General features: G+C 40.5%; 1 protein-coding gene across 1 annotated transcript in view; it reads right to left on the bottom strand.

Annotated features, from left to right (window-relative positions):
• SLC9C2 (solute carrier family 9 member C2 (putative)) overlaps positions 1-17,550 on the bottom strand; it is a 98,542-nt gene that overhangs the window by 27,652 nt on the left and 53,340 nt on the right. Inside the window, exons 13-19 of the mRNA XM_059413937.1 lie at positions 15,483-15,580; positions 14,429-14,548; positions 12,848-13,046; positions 11,896-12,084; positions 8,239-8,388; positions 2,542-2,593; positions 601-749 (exon numbers count right to left, since the gene is read on the bottom strand). Coding sequence (XP_059269920.1) covers positions 601-749; positions 2,542-2,593; positions 8,239-8,388; positions 11,896-12,084; positions 12,848-13,046; positions 14,429-14,548; positions 15,483-15,580 — 957 coding nt within the window. The remainder of the gene's footprint in view (positions 1-600; positions 750-2,541; positions 2,594-8,238; positions 8,389-11,895; positions 12,085-12,847; positions 13,047-14,428; positions 14,549-15,482; positions 15,581-17,550) is intronic.

Below are 17,550 nucleotides of genomic sequence, written 5' to 3'. Positions count from 1 at the left end.
ATCCCAGGGTCCTGGGATCGAGCCCCACATTGGGCTCTCTGCTGGGCCAGGAGCCTGCTTCCCCTATCTCTCTGCCTGCCTCTCTGCCTACTTGTGATCTCTGTCTGTCAAATAAATAAATTTTTTAAAAAAATATTTATTTATTCGACAGAGAGAGAGAGAGAGAGAGAGAGATCACAGTAGGCAGAGAGGCAGGCAGAGAGAGAGGGGGAAGCAGGCTCCCTGCTGAGCGGAAAGCCCAATGTGGGGCTTGATCCCAGGACCCTGAGATCATGATCGGAGCTGAAGGCAGAGGCTTAGCCCACTGAGCCACCCAGGCGCCCCCAGCATGTGTCTTTATAATAAATCCTCCAACCCCATTTCTTGGCTAAGCCTAACACAGGCTGGTTTCTGTTACTTGCAGCCAAACAGTTTTGAAATTGTAGGTATGTACCAGGTAGCGTTGGCACTCGCTGCCGCTGGTATTAACAAAGGCTTTAGGCAAAGGACAGAGTTAACAGCTGATTTACCCCCCTCACTCATTACACTCTGCCCAAGATGCAATGTGGGCTTGGGTGTTGGGCCCATGGAATCAAGCCAAATGGAAAATCGCTTTCTTACCTTATTCATCTCGATGCCCTCATGTTTATCAATAATGCCTCTTGACCACAGGAAGGTGAGGTTTTTCAGAGCTTTAGCAATCACACTCCGGATTGCCTGCCTGGTCTTCAAAGCGATGACAACATCGCGACCCTCATGCTCGATGAGTCCTGAAGCAAAAAAACTGTTCGTAAGCAAACAGTGCCATGACCGCAATGATAACTAATACCTATGTAGTGGCTTATAGTTTCCAAAGTATTTACACGATACCTGTCATGCCTGTTCCATACAGAGCTTGTGAGGCTGAGGGTCTAGAGCAATCTTCAACTCCATTTGATGGATGAAAACATTGAAAACTGGCTTCCCCCTCCAACTAGGAGAAACTCAACTTCTCTGCCTTAGTCCCATGGCATGTCCTACATATCTCCATTACGGAACTCATTACATTGTGGCATTTTGATTTTTATTTATTTGTCTCATCCTAAATATCAAATGACTTAATGAAAGAGCCTCTGGACTTCAGCTGGTGGAACTTTCTGAGATCAGATCGCGTAACTTGTCCTCTTTAATGAACACAGAAGTCACGAACTGGGCTGTGACTCACGACCAAAACTGCATCTCTTTCATCTTTGTACTCCTAACATGGAGCAAAATTCCTGACGTCAAACTTTTTTCTTTTTTAACTGGCTGGTAAAATGAAAGATAGCATAATTGGGAACATAGGTTGTTGGAGCACTTGGCTCTTGACCTTGGGGTCATGAGTTTGAGCCCCATGTTGGGTGTGGAATCTACTTAAAATTAAATTTATTTTTTTAAAGGAACTTAGGTTTCAATGTCCAGTACACCTTGCCTGGATATCCAGCCACCTCTTATGGCCCATATGACTTCAGGCAAGTTAACCTTTCTAAAGCTTAAATCTTATAGCTTCATTATCTATAAGATGAAAATGATCATAGTATATGCCGCGTAGAATAATCATAAAGATTAAATGAGATAATGCATATAGACCTGTTAACACAGTTCCTGACATAATTAACATTTAACAATCACTTGCAGTAACTATTTGGGAACAGGCACTCCTTTTTAAGGGACTGAATCAAGAGGACTTTCTAACAGTCCCTAAAGCATAATATGAGACAGCAGCTCCTAGACCCCTAATCTTTAAAAGCACAGAAATAAAAATCTACCTACATGTAAAGGCAACAATGGGTCCTGGATTTTCTGAGACAGCACCAAAATTTCTGGCACATTGTCTCCAAATCCACAATTTCATTCATGAGACCACATTCTTCCAATTTTGATTTAGAAAGTCTGATCATCATAAATCCATATGGCATCTTATAATACGGTTATGAACATAAAGTGGTTTTACTTGATTTCTTTTATACTAACTTCCGTTTCTGCCAGGCTCTCTCCCAAGTACTTTTGCATACACTGAGAGCCTGGCCTACAGCCCCTTGCAAGGAAAACAGACCCAAGAAGCTTTGTGTAGACTCCTGGGGCTCCTGCTGCATCTTCAACTCAAGCGAAGTGATTGTAGATGCTCAAGAAATGACCTCCCTTGTAGCTCCACATTCCTAAGCATCCTTGCAAGCAAAGTAGAACAAAACAAAAACACCCTTTGTCAAATGTAATTCTCATGTATCTTACTCTTGCAGCCTTAAGGAATCTGATCTTGCCACTTTAATATACTTTGTACACTTGTACGCTCCTCATTCTTTCCTTTATGTTCCCACAGCAAGTACAAGACTTCCTCTCACTTTCTGCAGTTGTCCATTGGTATTCTCATACCCTCCACCAGGCTCTGCATTTTCAGCTTACCTGGCCTTCTGCATGCATTCAGTAAATGCTTGTTTAATGAATAAATGAGTAATAAAAGGAAAGTTTGAATTTGTCTTCCCTCAGTTAAATTATGGATAATAAGCTGTGATTTCAGGAAATCAGACACTCCCAACTACCTACCTAGTTCTTTGACAGCATCTCGTTTGTTGGTTTCCAAAATTTCATATAATTTCTGTAAGAAGTTAAGAAAAACGTTAATTTGTTACTACAGCAAGTGCATGTCTGCCCTTAAAATCTGAGAAAAGAAGCAATCCCACTTAGTTTATGAGTGGGGGAGAGGTTTGGCTCAATTCTTTTCTCTGTGCGGATTCTATTGCTTTCTCCGTGCTCCTACTTCTATTACAATGAATAGCCTGCGGCCGGCCGCTTACAGAACCACCAGACCCAGCCTTTCTCAGAGACAATGATTGTGCATTCCACTGTGTGCCAAGGTGAATTCTCACAGACAGAGCTCTGTTAAGAGAGAGCCAACTGAGCAGCTGTTTGGGCAGCTAGTCTATCCGGAGCATAAAAACCAGCAGAAGAATGAGAAATGATGGTACTGAGTAGTTCATGTTTCCAACGGAAAACTCCCGCCATAAGAAACATATCTATGCCAGGGCTCACGGTGCTTTAAGCAGCGCTCAGTCATGTGGTAGGTGTTGGTCAGATGCCCACATGTCCCAGGCTCTGCTCTTTGTGGAGCTTATTCTCCAGCTTTCAGTCTTTCTGGAGCTTGCCCTTGGCCATACCAACAGCCCTGGCTGCAAACAACCAGCAGTTCCCTAGGATTTTCAGCGACAGATGACTGGAACCCTGTGCCCGAATAACACACAGCATAGTGCTGTTCACGGGGAAGAGTAACAAACACGGTGTTACTTAACTGGCTTGTGGTTTTTTGTTTGTTTGTTTGTTTGTTTGTTTTAAGATTTATTTACCCATTTTAGGGGCACTGGGTGGCTTAGCCAATTAAGTGTTTGCCTTCGGCTCAGGTCATGTTCCCGGGTTCCTGGGATTGAGCCCCTTTGCCCCTCTCCCAGCTCCTTCTCTCTCTCTCTCTCCCCCTCTCCCTCTGCAGCCCCTCTTGTGCTTTTCTCTCTCAATCTCACTCTATCTCCTATAAATAAATATAAATCTTAAAAAAAAAAAAAAGATTTACCTATCCATTTGAGAGAGGGAGTGTTTGTACACAGGCGGAGCGAGGGGACAGAGCGAGAGAATCTCCAGGAGGCTCCCGGTTGAGCACAGAGCCCAATGCTGAGCTCCGTCTTAGGACCCTGAGATCATGACCTGAGCCCAGATCAAGAGACTGATACTTAACCAACTGAGCCACCCAGGCACCCCTACAGGCTTGTTATCTAAAATTTAAGTAGCTAAAGTTAAGTTTTTGCTGTTGTTTTGGCCTAGAAAAATTACATGTAATAAATCCCTCATTTGAATATAAGAATGAGGTATACAGTTTAAAAAAATTGTTTCTTCTCACTTGATAACGCTGAATCAATATTGGGAAGGTGCCAAAATTAATGGCCTGTCCACGGCACCCACGCACCGTGGTCCCTCCCCGCTTGCACAGCTGCAGAGGGGGCTGCAAAGATTGCTTCAAATCAAACTGCACTGATAACAACTCTGTAAAAGTGCTATAGAACCACCCACACCAGAGAGCAGAGGAATCAACTCTGACCCACACAGAGAACAGAGTCATGAAAGCCCGGGCACACATGTGTCTCCTCTAAATGAGAGGCCACTGGTCAGTTTTTGAACCAAGTCACTTTCACAATAAACACAAGTTTGATATCTAAACACATCTCAAAACAAAATTAAATCCTTACTGAAGTTCCTTTATAAATGCCAAAGGGAAATTCGTTTCATCTCTTAGATTTTGAGGCTAAGCACCCCTTCTCCCAATGCCTTCTCCCAAACTCCTCAAAATCCATTACTTCCCACCCCTGACTGCTATTTTCTTCCCTCCTCTTCCAGTTTTTGAAATCTTTTCTTCTAGAATACCTCTATCTTCTTTCTACGTAGATCCATCTAGACTTTCTATACTTCTTTTGTCTTCTCTAACATCCAAGGTTAATCAGCAAGATAGAGTTCTGTTGCACATTTGATCCAATAATTGATACTACTTTGATAAATCTAGAGAATAGTTCTCTAGCCTATCTATAAAGATGTCATGAAAGATGTTAGATGGGGCGCCTAGGTGGCACAGATGGTTAGGCGTCTGCTATCAGCTCAGGTCATGATCCCAGGGTCCTGGGATCAACTCCCACATTGGGCTCCTTGCTCAGCGAGGAACCTGCTTCTCCCTCTCCCTCTGCTGCTCCCCCAGCTTGTGCTCTCTCTCTCTGTGTCAAATAAATACATAAAATCTTAAAAAAAAAAAAAAAAAAAAAAAAGAGGGGCGCCTGGGTGGCTTAGTGGGTTGGGCTTCTGCCTTCGGCTCAGGTCATGATCTCAGGGTCCTGGGATGGAGCCTCGCATCGGGCTCTCTGCTCAGCAGGGAGCCTGCTTCCCCCTTCTCTCTCTCTGCCTGCCTCTCTGCCTGCTTGTGATCTCTGTCAAATAAATAAATAAAAACTTAAAAAAAAATGAAAGCTGTTAGATGCCTTGCTAAAATTCAGCTAAAATTCGGAACTTGGAAAATCAAGCTGGGGGATTCTCACTGCAAAGAGGAAAGACTTGGAAGTTATGAGAAAATTGAAACAAGGACTAAACCCAGAATTTCAAAAATTTGTTTAAAAGGGTGCCAAAAGGAGAAGAGAAACCAAGGGGAGAGAATAATCAAAGAGGTGATGGAAGAAAGACGGCAATCTTCTGATCATGAAAGCTCCAACAAGTGCTGAACGGGAGGATTCTTTTTTTATTATTTTTATATTTAAAATTTTTTTATTTTTAAAGTTATGTCTCCCACCCAACATGGGACTCAAACTTATGACCCCAAGAACAAAAGTTCTAGGTTCTACCAACCTTGTCAGTCAGGTACTCCAATAATTTTTTAAAGATTTATTTATTTATTTATTTGAGAAAGAGAGAGAGAAAGCATGCACACGCAAGTGAGGGGAGGGGCAGAATAAGAGAACCCTCGCACTAAGCTCGACGTGGGGTTCGATCTCACAGTTCTGAGATCATGACCTGAGCCAAAACCAAGAATCAGACACTTAACTGATCAGACACTTAACTGCAAAGATTGCTTCAAATCAAACTGCACTGATAACAACTCTGTAAAAGTGCTATAGAACCACCCACACCAAAGAGCAGAGAAATCAACTCTGACCCACACAGAGAACAGAGTCATGAAAGCCCGGGCACACATGTGTCTCCTCTGAATGAGGAGGAGCTACCCAGGCGCCCCCCAATTTTTTTTTCTTTTAAATCACACCTAGACACATTCTGGTAAAAATTCAGAACTCTGAGGAGAAAATCCTATAAGCCTCTAAACAGAGAGAAAAAAGTCACCTACAAAAGCACAAGTAAAAGGGTGCCTGGGTGGCTCAGTCGGTTAAGTATCTGCCTTCGCCTCAGGTGATTATCCCGGGGTCCTGGGATCCAGTCCTGCATCGGGCTCCCTGCTCATCGGGGAGCCTGCGTCTGCCTCTTCCTCTGCTATTCTCCCGCTTATGCTTTCTCTTGCTCTCTCTCCTGCCCTCTGTCAAATTAACAAACAAAATCTTTTGAAAAAAAATAAAAGTACAAATAAAATCAGACTTGTATCATCAAGGCTGAAGACAGATGGCAATATTTTAAGAAAATAGTTTTGGACAGTGAAAAGATTAATTATGAGAACAAAATACGAAGACTTTTGCATGTGTAAGCCCATACATCACCTATGGAAAAAAATTAGTTATGGGCATAATCTAGCATGATAAAAAGGAAAGCAAAAAGGAGACTCACATGGGACTCCAGAAAGGGTAGATGAGGAATAAAAGCTGAAGGAAGAGAGGAAGGTAGCTTAAAAAACATTTTTTTAATTAATCCATTTGACTGTTTGATTTAGAAGAGTCTCAAGTAGTAGATGTTTAATGATACTCATCTATTTTCTTTGTGATGGGTTGAATCAAATGATAGATTCTACACTGAATGATATTTATATAATCGTAACAAAGTAAACGTTTTTTGGCTTTCCATGTATGGAGTCGTTGAAAAGAATGAAGACATAATTACACTTACAGAATAAAATATAAATGTTATAAACCTTTCCTCTGTAAAAATAATAGCTCCGAAAATTTAAGATGGGGAGAAAAAGAATGGCTTTTAGCCCTAAAAGCAATATTCTAATCTCTTTATACCTCATGGCAGAAAGCAAATAAAGGCTGTTTAGAGATAATAAATCAAGAATAAAATACATGTGCACCTTATTAAAACTATTATGGCAAACAGTAGAGGAATTAACACAAGAATGGTTACCATAGGGATGCCTGTCTTCAGCTCAGGTCATGATCCCAGGGTCCTGGGATCAAGTCCTGAATCAGGCCTCCTTGCTCAGCGGGGAGCCTACATCTCCCTCTGCCTGCTACGCTTACTCTTCTCTCTCTGTCTCTGACAAATAAATAAATAAAATCTTAAGAAAGAAAAAAAAAAACTGGTTACACTGGGGCTGTTTCTGGGAAGTGGTAGCATGGAGGGCTGGGAGGGATACTTTCCTTCTTGCCTTTTATTACTTCTGAGTTGTAAAATTCTGCATGATTCTTCTTTTAACATCTTTTCTGTGTTCTCTCTACATATATATGTATTTGGATTCAAAGACCTTACCTCTTCGGGCCATGAAGAGCCACTGAATGTTCTCCCCCCCGCTTTTTTTTTTTTAGGTAGGCTCCATATCCAATGTGGGGCCCAACGCAGGCTTGAACTCACAACCCTGAGACCAAGACCTGAGCTGAGATCAAGAATCTGACTAATCTGACTCAGCTTAAGCAACTGAACTGCGCAGGTGTCCAGCTACTGAATATTCTCAAGCAGAAAGTCACATGTGAATGTTGAAACGTTACTCGTTTGCAGAGGGCCCTGTCTGGACAGCCTAGCAGGAGGGAACTGAGTCAGAAGGTGAGTCACTCCATCTTCGAGGGCCTGGAATACTCATGTCCTGATCTCCCCCTTGGTACTTACCTCATGCTGCCTGGAAATAAGGAGGATCTTGAATGATTAAATAAACAAACAAACAAGCAAATACTATTCAGCCATTCTTCAGCACCAGCATTGCAAGTTTTCACCTTCAAATCTTTGTTCTCTTTCCCTCTCTCTTCCTCTCCACTTCAGACCTACGCTTTCTTTGAAGATTCATGTGAGTTCTGATTCCTGCATGAAGCCTTTTCCAATTTGCCCTCCCCTTCAGAGAGTGTTACAAAGGCAGACGAATCTCTAGTTTGCATTCCGAAAATAAAAACACAAGGTAGATTTGCTTCTGTGCCAATTATAAAGGAGTTTGATAAAGATACCTGACATTGAGAGAGCAAAGACTGACCGCTATAACACCTCTCAGAGCATAATGAACAACTGAATCCCCTTCACTTACTACAGTTGATGGGTTGGGCCAAATACATATGGAAGTAGTCCTCTTTTTTCTTTTTAAGATTTTATTTATTTATTTGTTTGTTTGTTTATTTATTTATTTGACACAGGGAGTGGGGGAGATCACAAGTAGGGAGAGAGTGGGGGAGGGGTGAAGCAGGCTCCCCACTGAGCAGAGAGCCCAATGCGGGGACTTGATCCGAGGACTCTGAGGCCATGACCTGAGCCCAAGGCACAGGCTTAACCCACTGAGCCACCCAGGTGCCCACAGAAGTAGTCTTTAAAGATACATGACTTCACTCAAGGGATTGTTTTCCCAATCTTATCTCTCACCTGGTATATTGATTCTTGGCTGGAAATATGTTTTATTAAAAGCTTGGTATCCTCTTGACTTTTGACATAACCTTTCGTAATGCCATACATCAAGCGGAGACGCTTTTTAATCTGCACATCTACGACATTGATCAGTAGTGGGATTATTATCTGCAACAACAAAGAGAAAAACAAGTCTGAAAGTCTGATGTGGGAAAGCACCTTCCAAGGCAGGCGTTCTCAAAGTGTCATCTTGGGGAGCAGTGGCATTACCCACAGACTTGTTAGAAATGCAAATTCTCCGCTGCCTCTCCTAGCACCCAGACCTGCTGAACTGGAAATTCTGGGGGTGAGTCTCAGAAATCAGCATCTTAAGAAGTCCTCCAGGTGATTCTATGCGCACTCAAGTTTGAGAGCCATTCTTTAAAGAAATGAAAGGTCAGTGACTCACTAACTGGCTCTGTAGATTTAAGGGGGAGTCCCCACCGCTGCCTTTACCCCCCATTCTCCACACCCCCCTATTTCAGGAGACTAGAGGGCTGGTCCCCTAACCTGCATGATAGTCACTGACCAAATCAATCATCCCTTCGCCCCTCAGTTTCTTGACTTGCAAGATAAGGAAAATGGGATATTAAAGATACTTCTTAGCTCTAAATTTCTCAAATCATAAGCTGAGGCAAGAGAGTATAGTGACTGAAGAGAAGGGAATATTAAATATAAGTTTTCTGAGGTTCAAGTACTAGCTCTCCTACTCACCAGCTCTGTGACTTTGAGGAAATTACTTGTGACCTTGAGGACTCGGTCTCCTCATCTGTACTTAAATAATAATATTTAAGTACTCAGAGTCCAATGGAGCAGCCCCTCACAACCGATACAGTCAATCACAGAGACAGAATCAGGTCAGAATGCAAGGCAGATGGTGAGGAAACAGGTCACAGAAGAGGAAGGTGAGAAGAGTAAAACATCATCATAGCAAAGGAATTACAAGAGCAGAGAAAGAAGAGATTTTTAGCTGCTATTATGGTTGTGTCACTTTGGTCAGAGGGAGAGATAGTAAAGGTGATTTTTACACAGTGTTCCGTGATGCACTGAGGCCCCCTGAGCTGTTCCTAAAAGGATCTAAAGTAAAAATCTCCAATATTCTTCCAAGCTCCCCAATACAGATTGTTGGGCTGGCAGGAAGGGCTACCAAAGATGGCGAAAGTTCCCGCCACAAGACCTGAGCTCGGACAGGAGAACAAAGGCCCAAGCAAGAATCTGAGACCCCCGCCCCGGGCTCCTGTGGACCAATGGGATCCTGATGAGCGGCAGGATATCCAAATAAGGGAAACTTGCCAAAAGACCCCTGAGCTTTCCCCAAGACTCCTTAAAAGCCCCCTCCTCCCAGCCTTGGGCGCAACTTCCGCCACTCTGCTTTCCAGAGTCGCGGAACCTCGCCCGAGGGTGCCCACCTCCTCCCGGCGCAACTTTCCTGGCTCCCCTTCTCCTGAGCCCTGAAACTTTGCCAGAGAGCGTTTTTAATAAATCTTGCCTTGCACCCACTTTGCCTGGTGTTGTGTTTATCTCGCCGGAAAAAACTTTACACAGATTTCATTCGAAAGTCACACTGTGCCGAGACTGGCTGTTAGAGCACCTGAATTACATAGTGGGAACACCTGGTTCACAGGCCTATTGCAATAATTTCATTAAATAATGTATGTCAAGGGCTCTGCACAGTCCTGGAACATAGTAAGTGCTCATTAGAAAAAGCTAATCCTGATTATATTAATTCCTTATGTATATTTCATAGAGATCTGTCAAAGTGTGCCGGAGGGAAGTAGCGACTGGTTCACACTCTTTACTTCCCTCAGAGATACTTCACAAAGTATTACTTCTACAATAATTATTTTACCTTCATCTGCAATAAATCTCCATATAAAAACTGATTACCTAAGAAGCTTCTCCCTTCCATTTTAAGACAGCCTCATACTACACATCCTGATTTCTAGCGTATTTTGTGTTATGGAAGGGTTATGCCTTATGTAGACCCTCGGCTCTAAGCTCAAAAAAGCAAAACTCACTAATAATCAAAATTACCCCTTACAACAACATTTTAATGTATGAAACAAAACAGCATTTTATGTATAGTAACGCTTTCGAACACCAAAGCTTGGTAACACTGATACAGAATCAAGGAAGGAACTGACAATAAAGTCTCCAAGTGCAAGTCTGAGCATTCAAACAAGTCTGCCTTTAGGAGGACTATGAAATTTCATGGAGAAAGATAATAGAGGATTCTTTGGTCACCAGGGTTGTCAGCAGTTTGTTTGTTTTTTTACATTAATCCTGGGGCGCCTGGGTGGCTCAGTGGATTAAAGCCTCTGCCTTCCGCTCAGGTCATGTTCCCAGGGTCCTGGGATCCAGCCCCGCATCAGGCTCTCTGCTCAGCAGGGAGCCTGCTTCCCTTCCTCTCTCTGCCTAGTTGTGATCTGTCAAGTAAATAAATAAGATCTTCAAAAAAATTAATCCTTCATAACATCAACTGATACCAATAAACTTGTTTGAAATAATAGGAATTAAATAACACACAGACACAAAACGTAGAGTGGCAAATGAAACCACCTTAAGCTCCCAACTTAAATGCTTATGTAAGGCAACTTCATTGGAAGAAAGCCTCGCCCCATGTGCCACTCATCCCCACTCTGCCGACTCAGGTCCCGGGTGCCTGGGGTCAGCTGCGGGTGGAGTCCCTTCCTCCTCCCCAGTGTCTAGTGTTCCCGGGGCCTCCCCCTCCTCACCCACCCCCCACCCTCTGCTATGGCCGTCAGTACCCCGGGGGTAGGGATTGCAGAACGGTGCTCCCGGTTCCCCTCCGACTCCTGGTTTGCATGGAAGAATCCTCTTTCCAGGATGCCACTGGGCTACGTGGCGGCGTGGGGGCGGGGGGGGGGGGGGGGGGGGGGGGGCCCCCCCCCGGGAGCCTGGGCGGCCCCCCCCCCCCCCGGGCCCCCCCAAAAAAAAAAGGGGAAAAAAAAATTTTTAAAAAAAAAAAAAAAAAAAAAAAAGCTGACTGAAAATCTGAAAATCTACCTTCAGAATCAAAACTGTGGAAAGAAGGAATAGTAGCTGTTACAGAGACTGAAGGCCACAGCAGAATGAAGTTCCATAGGCAGTATGCAATATAGAAGTGGTCTGTAGAGAAAATATTTTCATGCTTCTGCACTGTTAGGCCTTTCTGAGCAAATTTGGAGAGTTTGTTTCTGAGTTACCGTGCTTCCACTGGCACCAACATTTTCGGTCTTTCACTCGACAAATATTTGATTAAGAACTTACTGTATGCTAGGCGCCATTCTAGAGCTGTCGGTTACCTCAGTGACCAACCCAAAGATCGCTGTGTACGTGCCACAACAGTACAAAGGTAGTAAGTGCTATGAGGAAAAACTAAACCTTAAGCAGGTGGAGGGGGGTCAGGAAGCTGGTAGTGCCAGGGAGCAGGTTGTCATTTCACACAGGGTGATCAGGGAAGGCATTCTCTCTGAGAAGCTGAGAGGGTAAACCAGGCAGAAGCCTATAGAGACAGCATTCCAGAAAAGACAGCTCCTTCTCTTGTTTCCTTCCAAATAATGAGGTTTCTTAACACATTTAACAAACAGTGTGGGGAAAACAACAACAACAACATTTGGAAGCGTGATGTTTTACCTTGATGAAAGGAATAAACCTAATTATTCTGAAATATCCCAGTATTACTGTAAACTGAATAAGAACCACGTTGTCTGGTCTCAGTTTGACAAAGTATAAACAAAAGAGGTCAACGATTCCAAGAAGCACGATAAGAAAGTCCAAAGTGTTCCAATATTGATCAAAATACTTCCTTTTCAAAATGATTATCTATTTAGAAGACAAACAGAACGTGTGTTATTTCATAGCAGCTATACAACGATGGGGGAGGGGATGGGTCTTCAAAATTAACACTTCAATCCTCAACTACAAATGAGTTGTACTCCAAAAGTTGAGTTTTAAGTTATTCATTTGGAATTTAAAAAAATCTTTTTAATCTCCAACATCGAAATCATAATTTGATTCAAAATAATTTATTTATAATCTTGTATTTATCATTATTTATTAAAATAATTCATTTATAACCTATAAATGAAGTTGAAATGCTGGAAACAAGCAATTAAAAATAGCAATAAACAGAGTCATTGCAACACTATTAATAATGAAATATGAAAACAGTAATGTTGACAAATCATCTTTAAACCATTTATCCTAAAAAGCAGTTCTCATCTTATGACAAGGACCTAGCAAACCAGTTTGGATTTATTCACTTACTTGCTTTTTGCATCATTACAGAAAGTATTTGAGAGAAACAACCCTTTGTATTTTCCATCTGGATTCCCATTTCTCTTCATGTCTTTGGGATTCTCTCCACTTTTATGATACGTATTTTACCTGATACCCAAGACCATGACTATTATACTGATTTCATAATTAAACTCAGAAAGTTCAAAGAAGAATACTAAAGTTCCAGGATCCTATGAACTATTACATCAAATGGCTTCTGGTATCAAATTATTTCAATATGACACAGATAGATTCAAAGATATCTGAATTGTTCTTTTCATTGGATACATCTTATTTTAAACAGTACCTTCAGTGCTGATCGAAATATGTATAAAAATATATAATAGTAGTTTACTGATAAAAGTGCTGACACATTTAACTCTCTTGCCATTGGCCACAGATGTATTATCATAGGATAAATGTACATTACTGTTATAACATGTCCCGCATATTCAAATTCTTCTGAAAATACTATGTGATGTACAAAAAGCAGCAATTTATTATTCCTGGGGAAAAAAGAGATCAATAAAATGTTAGATCACTTTAAAAATATAACAACTGAGAGCTGAAGTTCAGATTTGTTTTAATAAATCATTAACATTAATTTGAAGAAGAATATAAAAATATAAAATAAATAAACAGAAACCTAAAGCATATTTTCTGTATATAATAATCATCAAGGAGAAAGATAAAAATATAGCTCTTATTAATTAATCAGGATGGGGAGCATTTTTTAAAATCAAGGCTAACTGCACAGAAGAAACAAGGCAAAGATTCATTCAACAAAAGCAAGAAACAAATAAATGCAGAGAAAAACATCAGCATCACTTAAAAGTCAGAACAGGAAAAAATACTCTATTCAGTAATTACCATGATGTATTTAAAAAAAAAAAATATTTTATTTATTTATTTGACGGAGAGAGAGATCACAAGTAGGCAAAGAGGCAGGCCGAGTGAGAGGGGGAGGAAGGCTCTCCGCTGAGCAGAGAGCCCGATGCGGGGCTTGATCCCAGGACCCTGAGATCATGACCTGAGCCGAAGGCAGAGGCTTAACCCACTGAGCCACCCAGGTGCCCCTGTATTTTTTTTTTTTTTAATTTTCCAATCCATCCTAAGTAGAGCCTAACAAAAAGTGGTTATCTACATATGTGTCAAGACCCTATATTAATTCCTTATATTTCTCTTTAAACTTAATACATGGGGAAAAGTTAAGAAATTATCAGGATTTGTTATGAAAGGTATGTCAGCGCCCACTTAAAATTTAGTAGCATGAATTTTTCTCATATTTCTCATTTTTATATCTTTTGTTAATAGAAAAACCTTGTCTTCCTGCTCTAAAAAGCATATAAGTTCACAACTCATAATAGGTTAAGTAAAACTTCACGAGTTAAGTAAATCCATATCTTGCAATAATTTGGAAGATTGGTTACAGGTATTATTAAGGCCCTGTTGTGTTTTTCCTAGTTAGGGATATCAACAGAGCTGCCCCATGGCACAGATGAAATGGAGAGGAAAAAATAGGCCATGAGTTTGATATTTCTTTCCCCTCCCTGCTCAGTGTTATACCCAGAAGAACATGAAAGCAGTCTAATTTGTACTATGACCCTAAGATATGGCAATTACCACTTTAAAAAGTCCAAACATGACCAGTCTTTGCTTCTCCTTTCCTACTCACTCCCTAACAGAGGTATCAACAAAAGTCGCTCAAACAACTCAACAAAGAGAGAGATACAAATGCTCTGCTCCTTCCCTCACCACTTGATCAAAAAGGGCTGACCATAATATTAGTTAATTTTTTTAATATGGAAACTTAATGTAATCAATACTGACAGGGGAGAAGCGGTGATTTTTTTAAGGTATATTGCTATTAAAGATTTATAGTACTTACCCATACAGAAAAAGAGGTGCCTTATCTTTATGATATTCCAAGACAGTTAACATGTTTTTAAACTTCATAAGCCAACTTCTAGCTCTTACATAAGTTGAAACATCATAAATACTCATGAATCTAACAGAGAAAAATATACATATATGTTAAAATAAAAATCAAGTGCTATACTTCTGGGTAAATATAAAAAGGGAACTCCCTTTTATATTAAAATATATATTAAAAATGCTCTGTCCTGAAACTGTATCAATCTATCGATCCTATGGTCATGTACAGGAAACCCCTGCTGCCTGTCCCTGGAACCATTCTTGACTTGACATAGAGCATAATTAAAGTTTCTCCAGACCAGTTCTTTGGGGTTCAGAATCAAGCTCCCCTTTGTCATGCCTTCCCTAGCTCCAGCCTCTCCAAGGCCCTGAAGGCCCTACCCTTCCCAAACTTTAGGAACTGATGTTAGATCTCCCAGAGAGATGAAATGTTGACTACCACCTGGCAGGATTTCCTGTCATTGTTGCCCCCACAAACTTTGTCTTGGATTACCCATTAGCGAATGCTTGTCAGGACTATGACCGGTTATAGACATATCTCCAAGACACTTGAACTTTTCCCATCAAATTTAATTGTATCTCCCAGGTCCATCAGAAGGATCAGTTCCTTCAAGCCTGGCTGCACCTGACTAATGGCAGGTTCCAGGCTTCCCTACCTACCCTATCCAGTAACTTAGTAAATATGATATAAAGAAAAGATAAATACAACAGTGTATGAAATTACATAGGTTGTCTTTCATGGCTCCCCTAGTCTCTTATCTAATTACACTGTAGTCAGATCTTCCACCAGAATCTCCTAATGACACCAAAGTTATGGACCTTCCGGGGAAAAATGTAAATAAGTAAAAATAAGTAGGATGGACGGATGGATGGATGGATGGATGGATGGAGATAGGTGAAATAAATAGATTGATCAATCTGGATATTTAACTCTCAGTTTGATTTTTTTTTTCTACCATATAGCCATTTGATTCTGGAAATAACAATTTAAGAAGTATTATACTTACTTTCCTTGGATGGGGCAATAGCTTTTGCTTGCACCAATTAATATCCGGGCTGCCTCTACACTGAGGATTCCATCATTACACTGTTTTTCAAAGCTGCTCTAAACACACAATTTTAAACAAACATTAAAAAGGACCAAAAAAACCACATATTATAATATATTCTGCTTTACCTTTACATAGGCCTCATTATTATTATTGAATTCATTATAGGAAAATATACTTTTACCAGAAAATTCTTGTAGCAGCAAAAAAACCCCAAATTCATTCAATTTAAATATTTATTGAATATTCATTTTTTGCAAAGTCCTATCCTGGATGCAATAAAAGATACCAAGTTTCCTAGCTTCAGAAACTCAAAATCTGTACAAATCAAAGACTTTTCTTTGGTAATATAAATAGCACCATAGCATCATCTTTCTGCAGCAGAATAGTGCAAAGTATTAATTCAAAGGTTAACTAATCATCTCACCCTCTTAAAAAACTACCAAGAGAGAAAAGTTAAATTGTGTTCTTTTGTTTCCTTTTTGCTAGGTTTATTGTGATATAGTTGACATATAACATTGTGTAAGTTTAAGGTGTACAATGTGATGATTTATACACTTGTATATATTGCAGAATGGTTACATGACAAGATTAGTTAACACATCCATTACCTCACATAATTACAACTTTTTTGTGTGTGATTGTGTGTGATTTAAGACCCACTCTCTTAGCAACAATCAAGTATGTAATATAGAATTTTTATAGTTGCCGTGCTGTATATTAGAGCCCCAGAACTTATTCATCTTATAACTTATAAAAAAGTTTGTATACTTTGATTAATATCTCCTCCACTCCCCTACCTCCCAACCCCTGGAAACCACCATTTCACTCTGCTTCTATAAGTTTGGCTTTTTTTTTTTTTTTTTTTTAGATTCCACACATACATGAAATCATACAGTATTTGTCTTTCTCTGTCTGACTTATGTTACCTAGCACAAGGTCCTCAAATCACAGATGGCTGTTCTGTGGTTGAATAATATTCCATTAGATAGGTAGATGATAGATAGATAGATAGATAGATAATAGATAACATTCTCTTTATTCATCCATTGGGGACACTTGGGTTTTTTTCCATGTCTTTGATATAGTGAATAATGCTGAAAGAAACACAGGAGCACATGATCTCTTTGAGATTCTATTATCATTTCCTTCTGACATATACCAAGAGGTGGAGTTGCTAGAAGATATGATAGTTCTAGCTTTAATTCTTTGAGGAATGTTTATATCAATTTCTGTAATGACAGTACCAATTTACATTCCTACCAACAGTGCACAAGAGTTTCCTTTTCTCCACATCCTAGCCAACAAGTTATTTCCTGTGTTTGGGGGGAGAGTTAGTCTAACAGATGTGGTGTGATATCTCGTTATGCTTTTCAAGTTTTTATTTTGGTTACCCCGCGGTCATCACAAGTGCATTCCTTAATCTCCATCACCATTACGTTCATGTCCCCACCCACCTCCCCCCCAGTTTGTTCTACAGTTCTGTTCTTGGTTTGTCTCTCTCTCTATTTTCCCTTGGCTTGTTTTGTTTCTTAAATTCCACATATGAGTGAAATTATATGGTATTTGTCTCTCTCTGACTTACTTGCTTCACTGGCATTATCCTCTCCAGCTCCATCCACATCGTTGCAACGTTGTAGCAATTCTTTATCCATTCACCAATTTATGGACACTTGGGCTGCTTCCATATCTTAGTTATTATAAATAATGCTGCTATAAACATAGGAGTGCATGTATCCCTTTAAATTAGGGGTTTTGTATTCTTTGGGTAAATACCCAGTAGTGTGTTTCCTGGATCAGAGGGTGGTTTTATTTTTAACTTTTTAGGAACCTCCATACTGTTTTCCACAATGGACACACCAGTTTGCATACCCAGAGGGTTCCCCTTTCTCCACATCCTCACCAACACCTGTTGTTGATTTTAGCCATTCTGACAGGTGTGAGGGATATTTCTCTGTTGATTTGCATTTCCCTGATGATCAGTGATGATGAACATCTTTTTATGTGTCTGTTTGCCAACTCTATG

The sequence above is a fragment of the Mustela nigripes genome, chromosome 10 (assembly GCF_022355385.1).
Source record: "Mustela nigripes isolate SB6536 chromosome 10, MUSNIG.SB6536, whole genome shotgun sequence".
In the NCBI taxonomy this organism is placed as follows: Eukaryota; Metazoa; Chordata; class Mammalia; order Carnivora; family Mustelidae; genus Mustela; species Mustela nigripes.
Note: the sequence above shows the minus strand (reverse complement) of the source record. Positions and strands in the feature narration are given on the sequence as shown.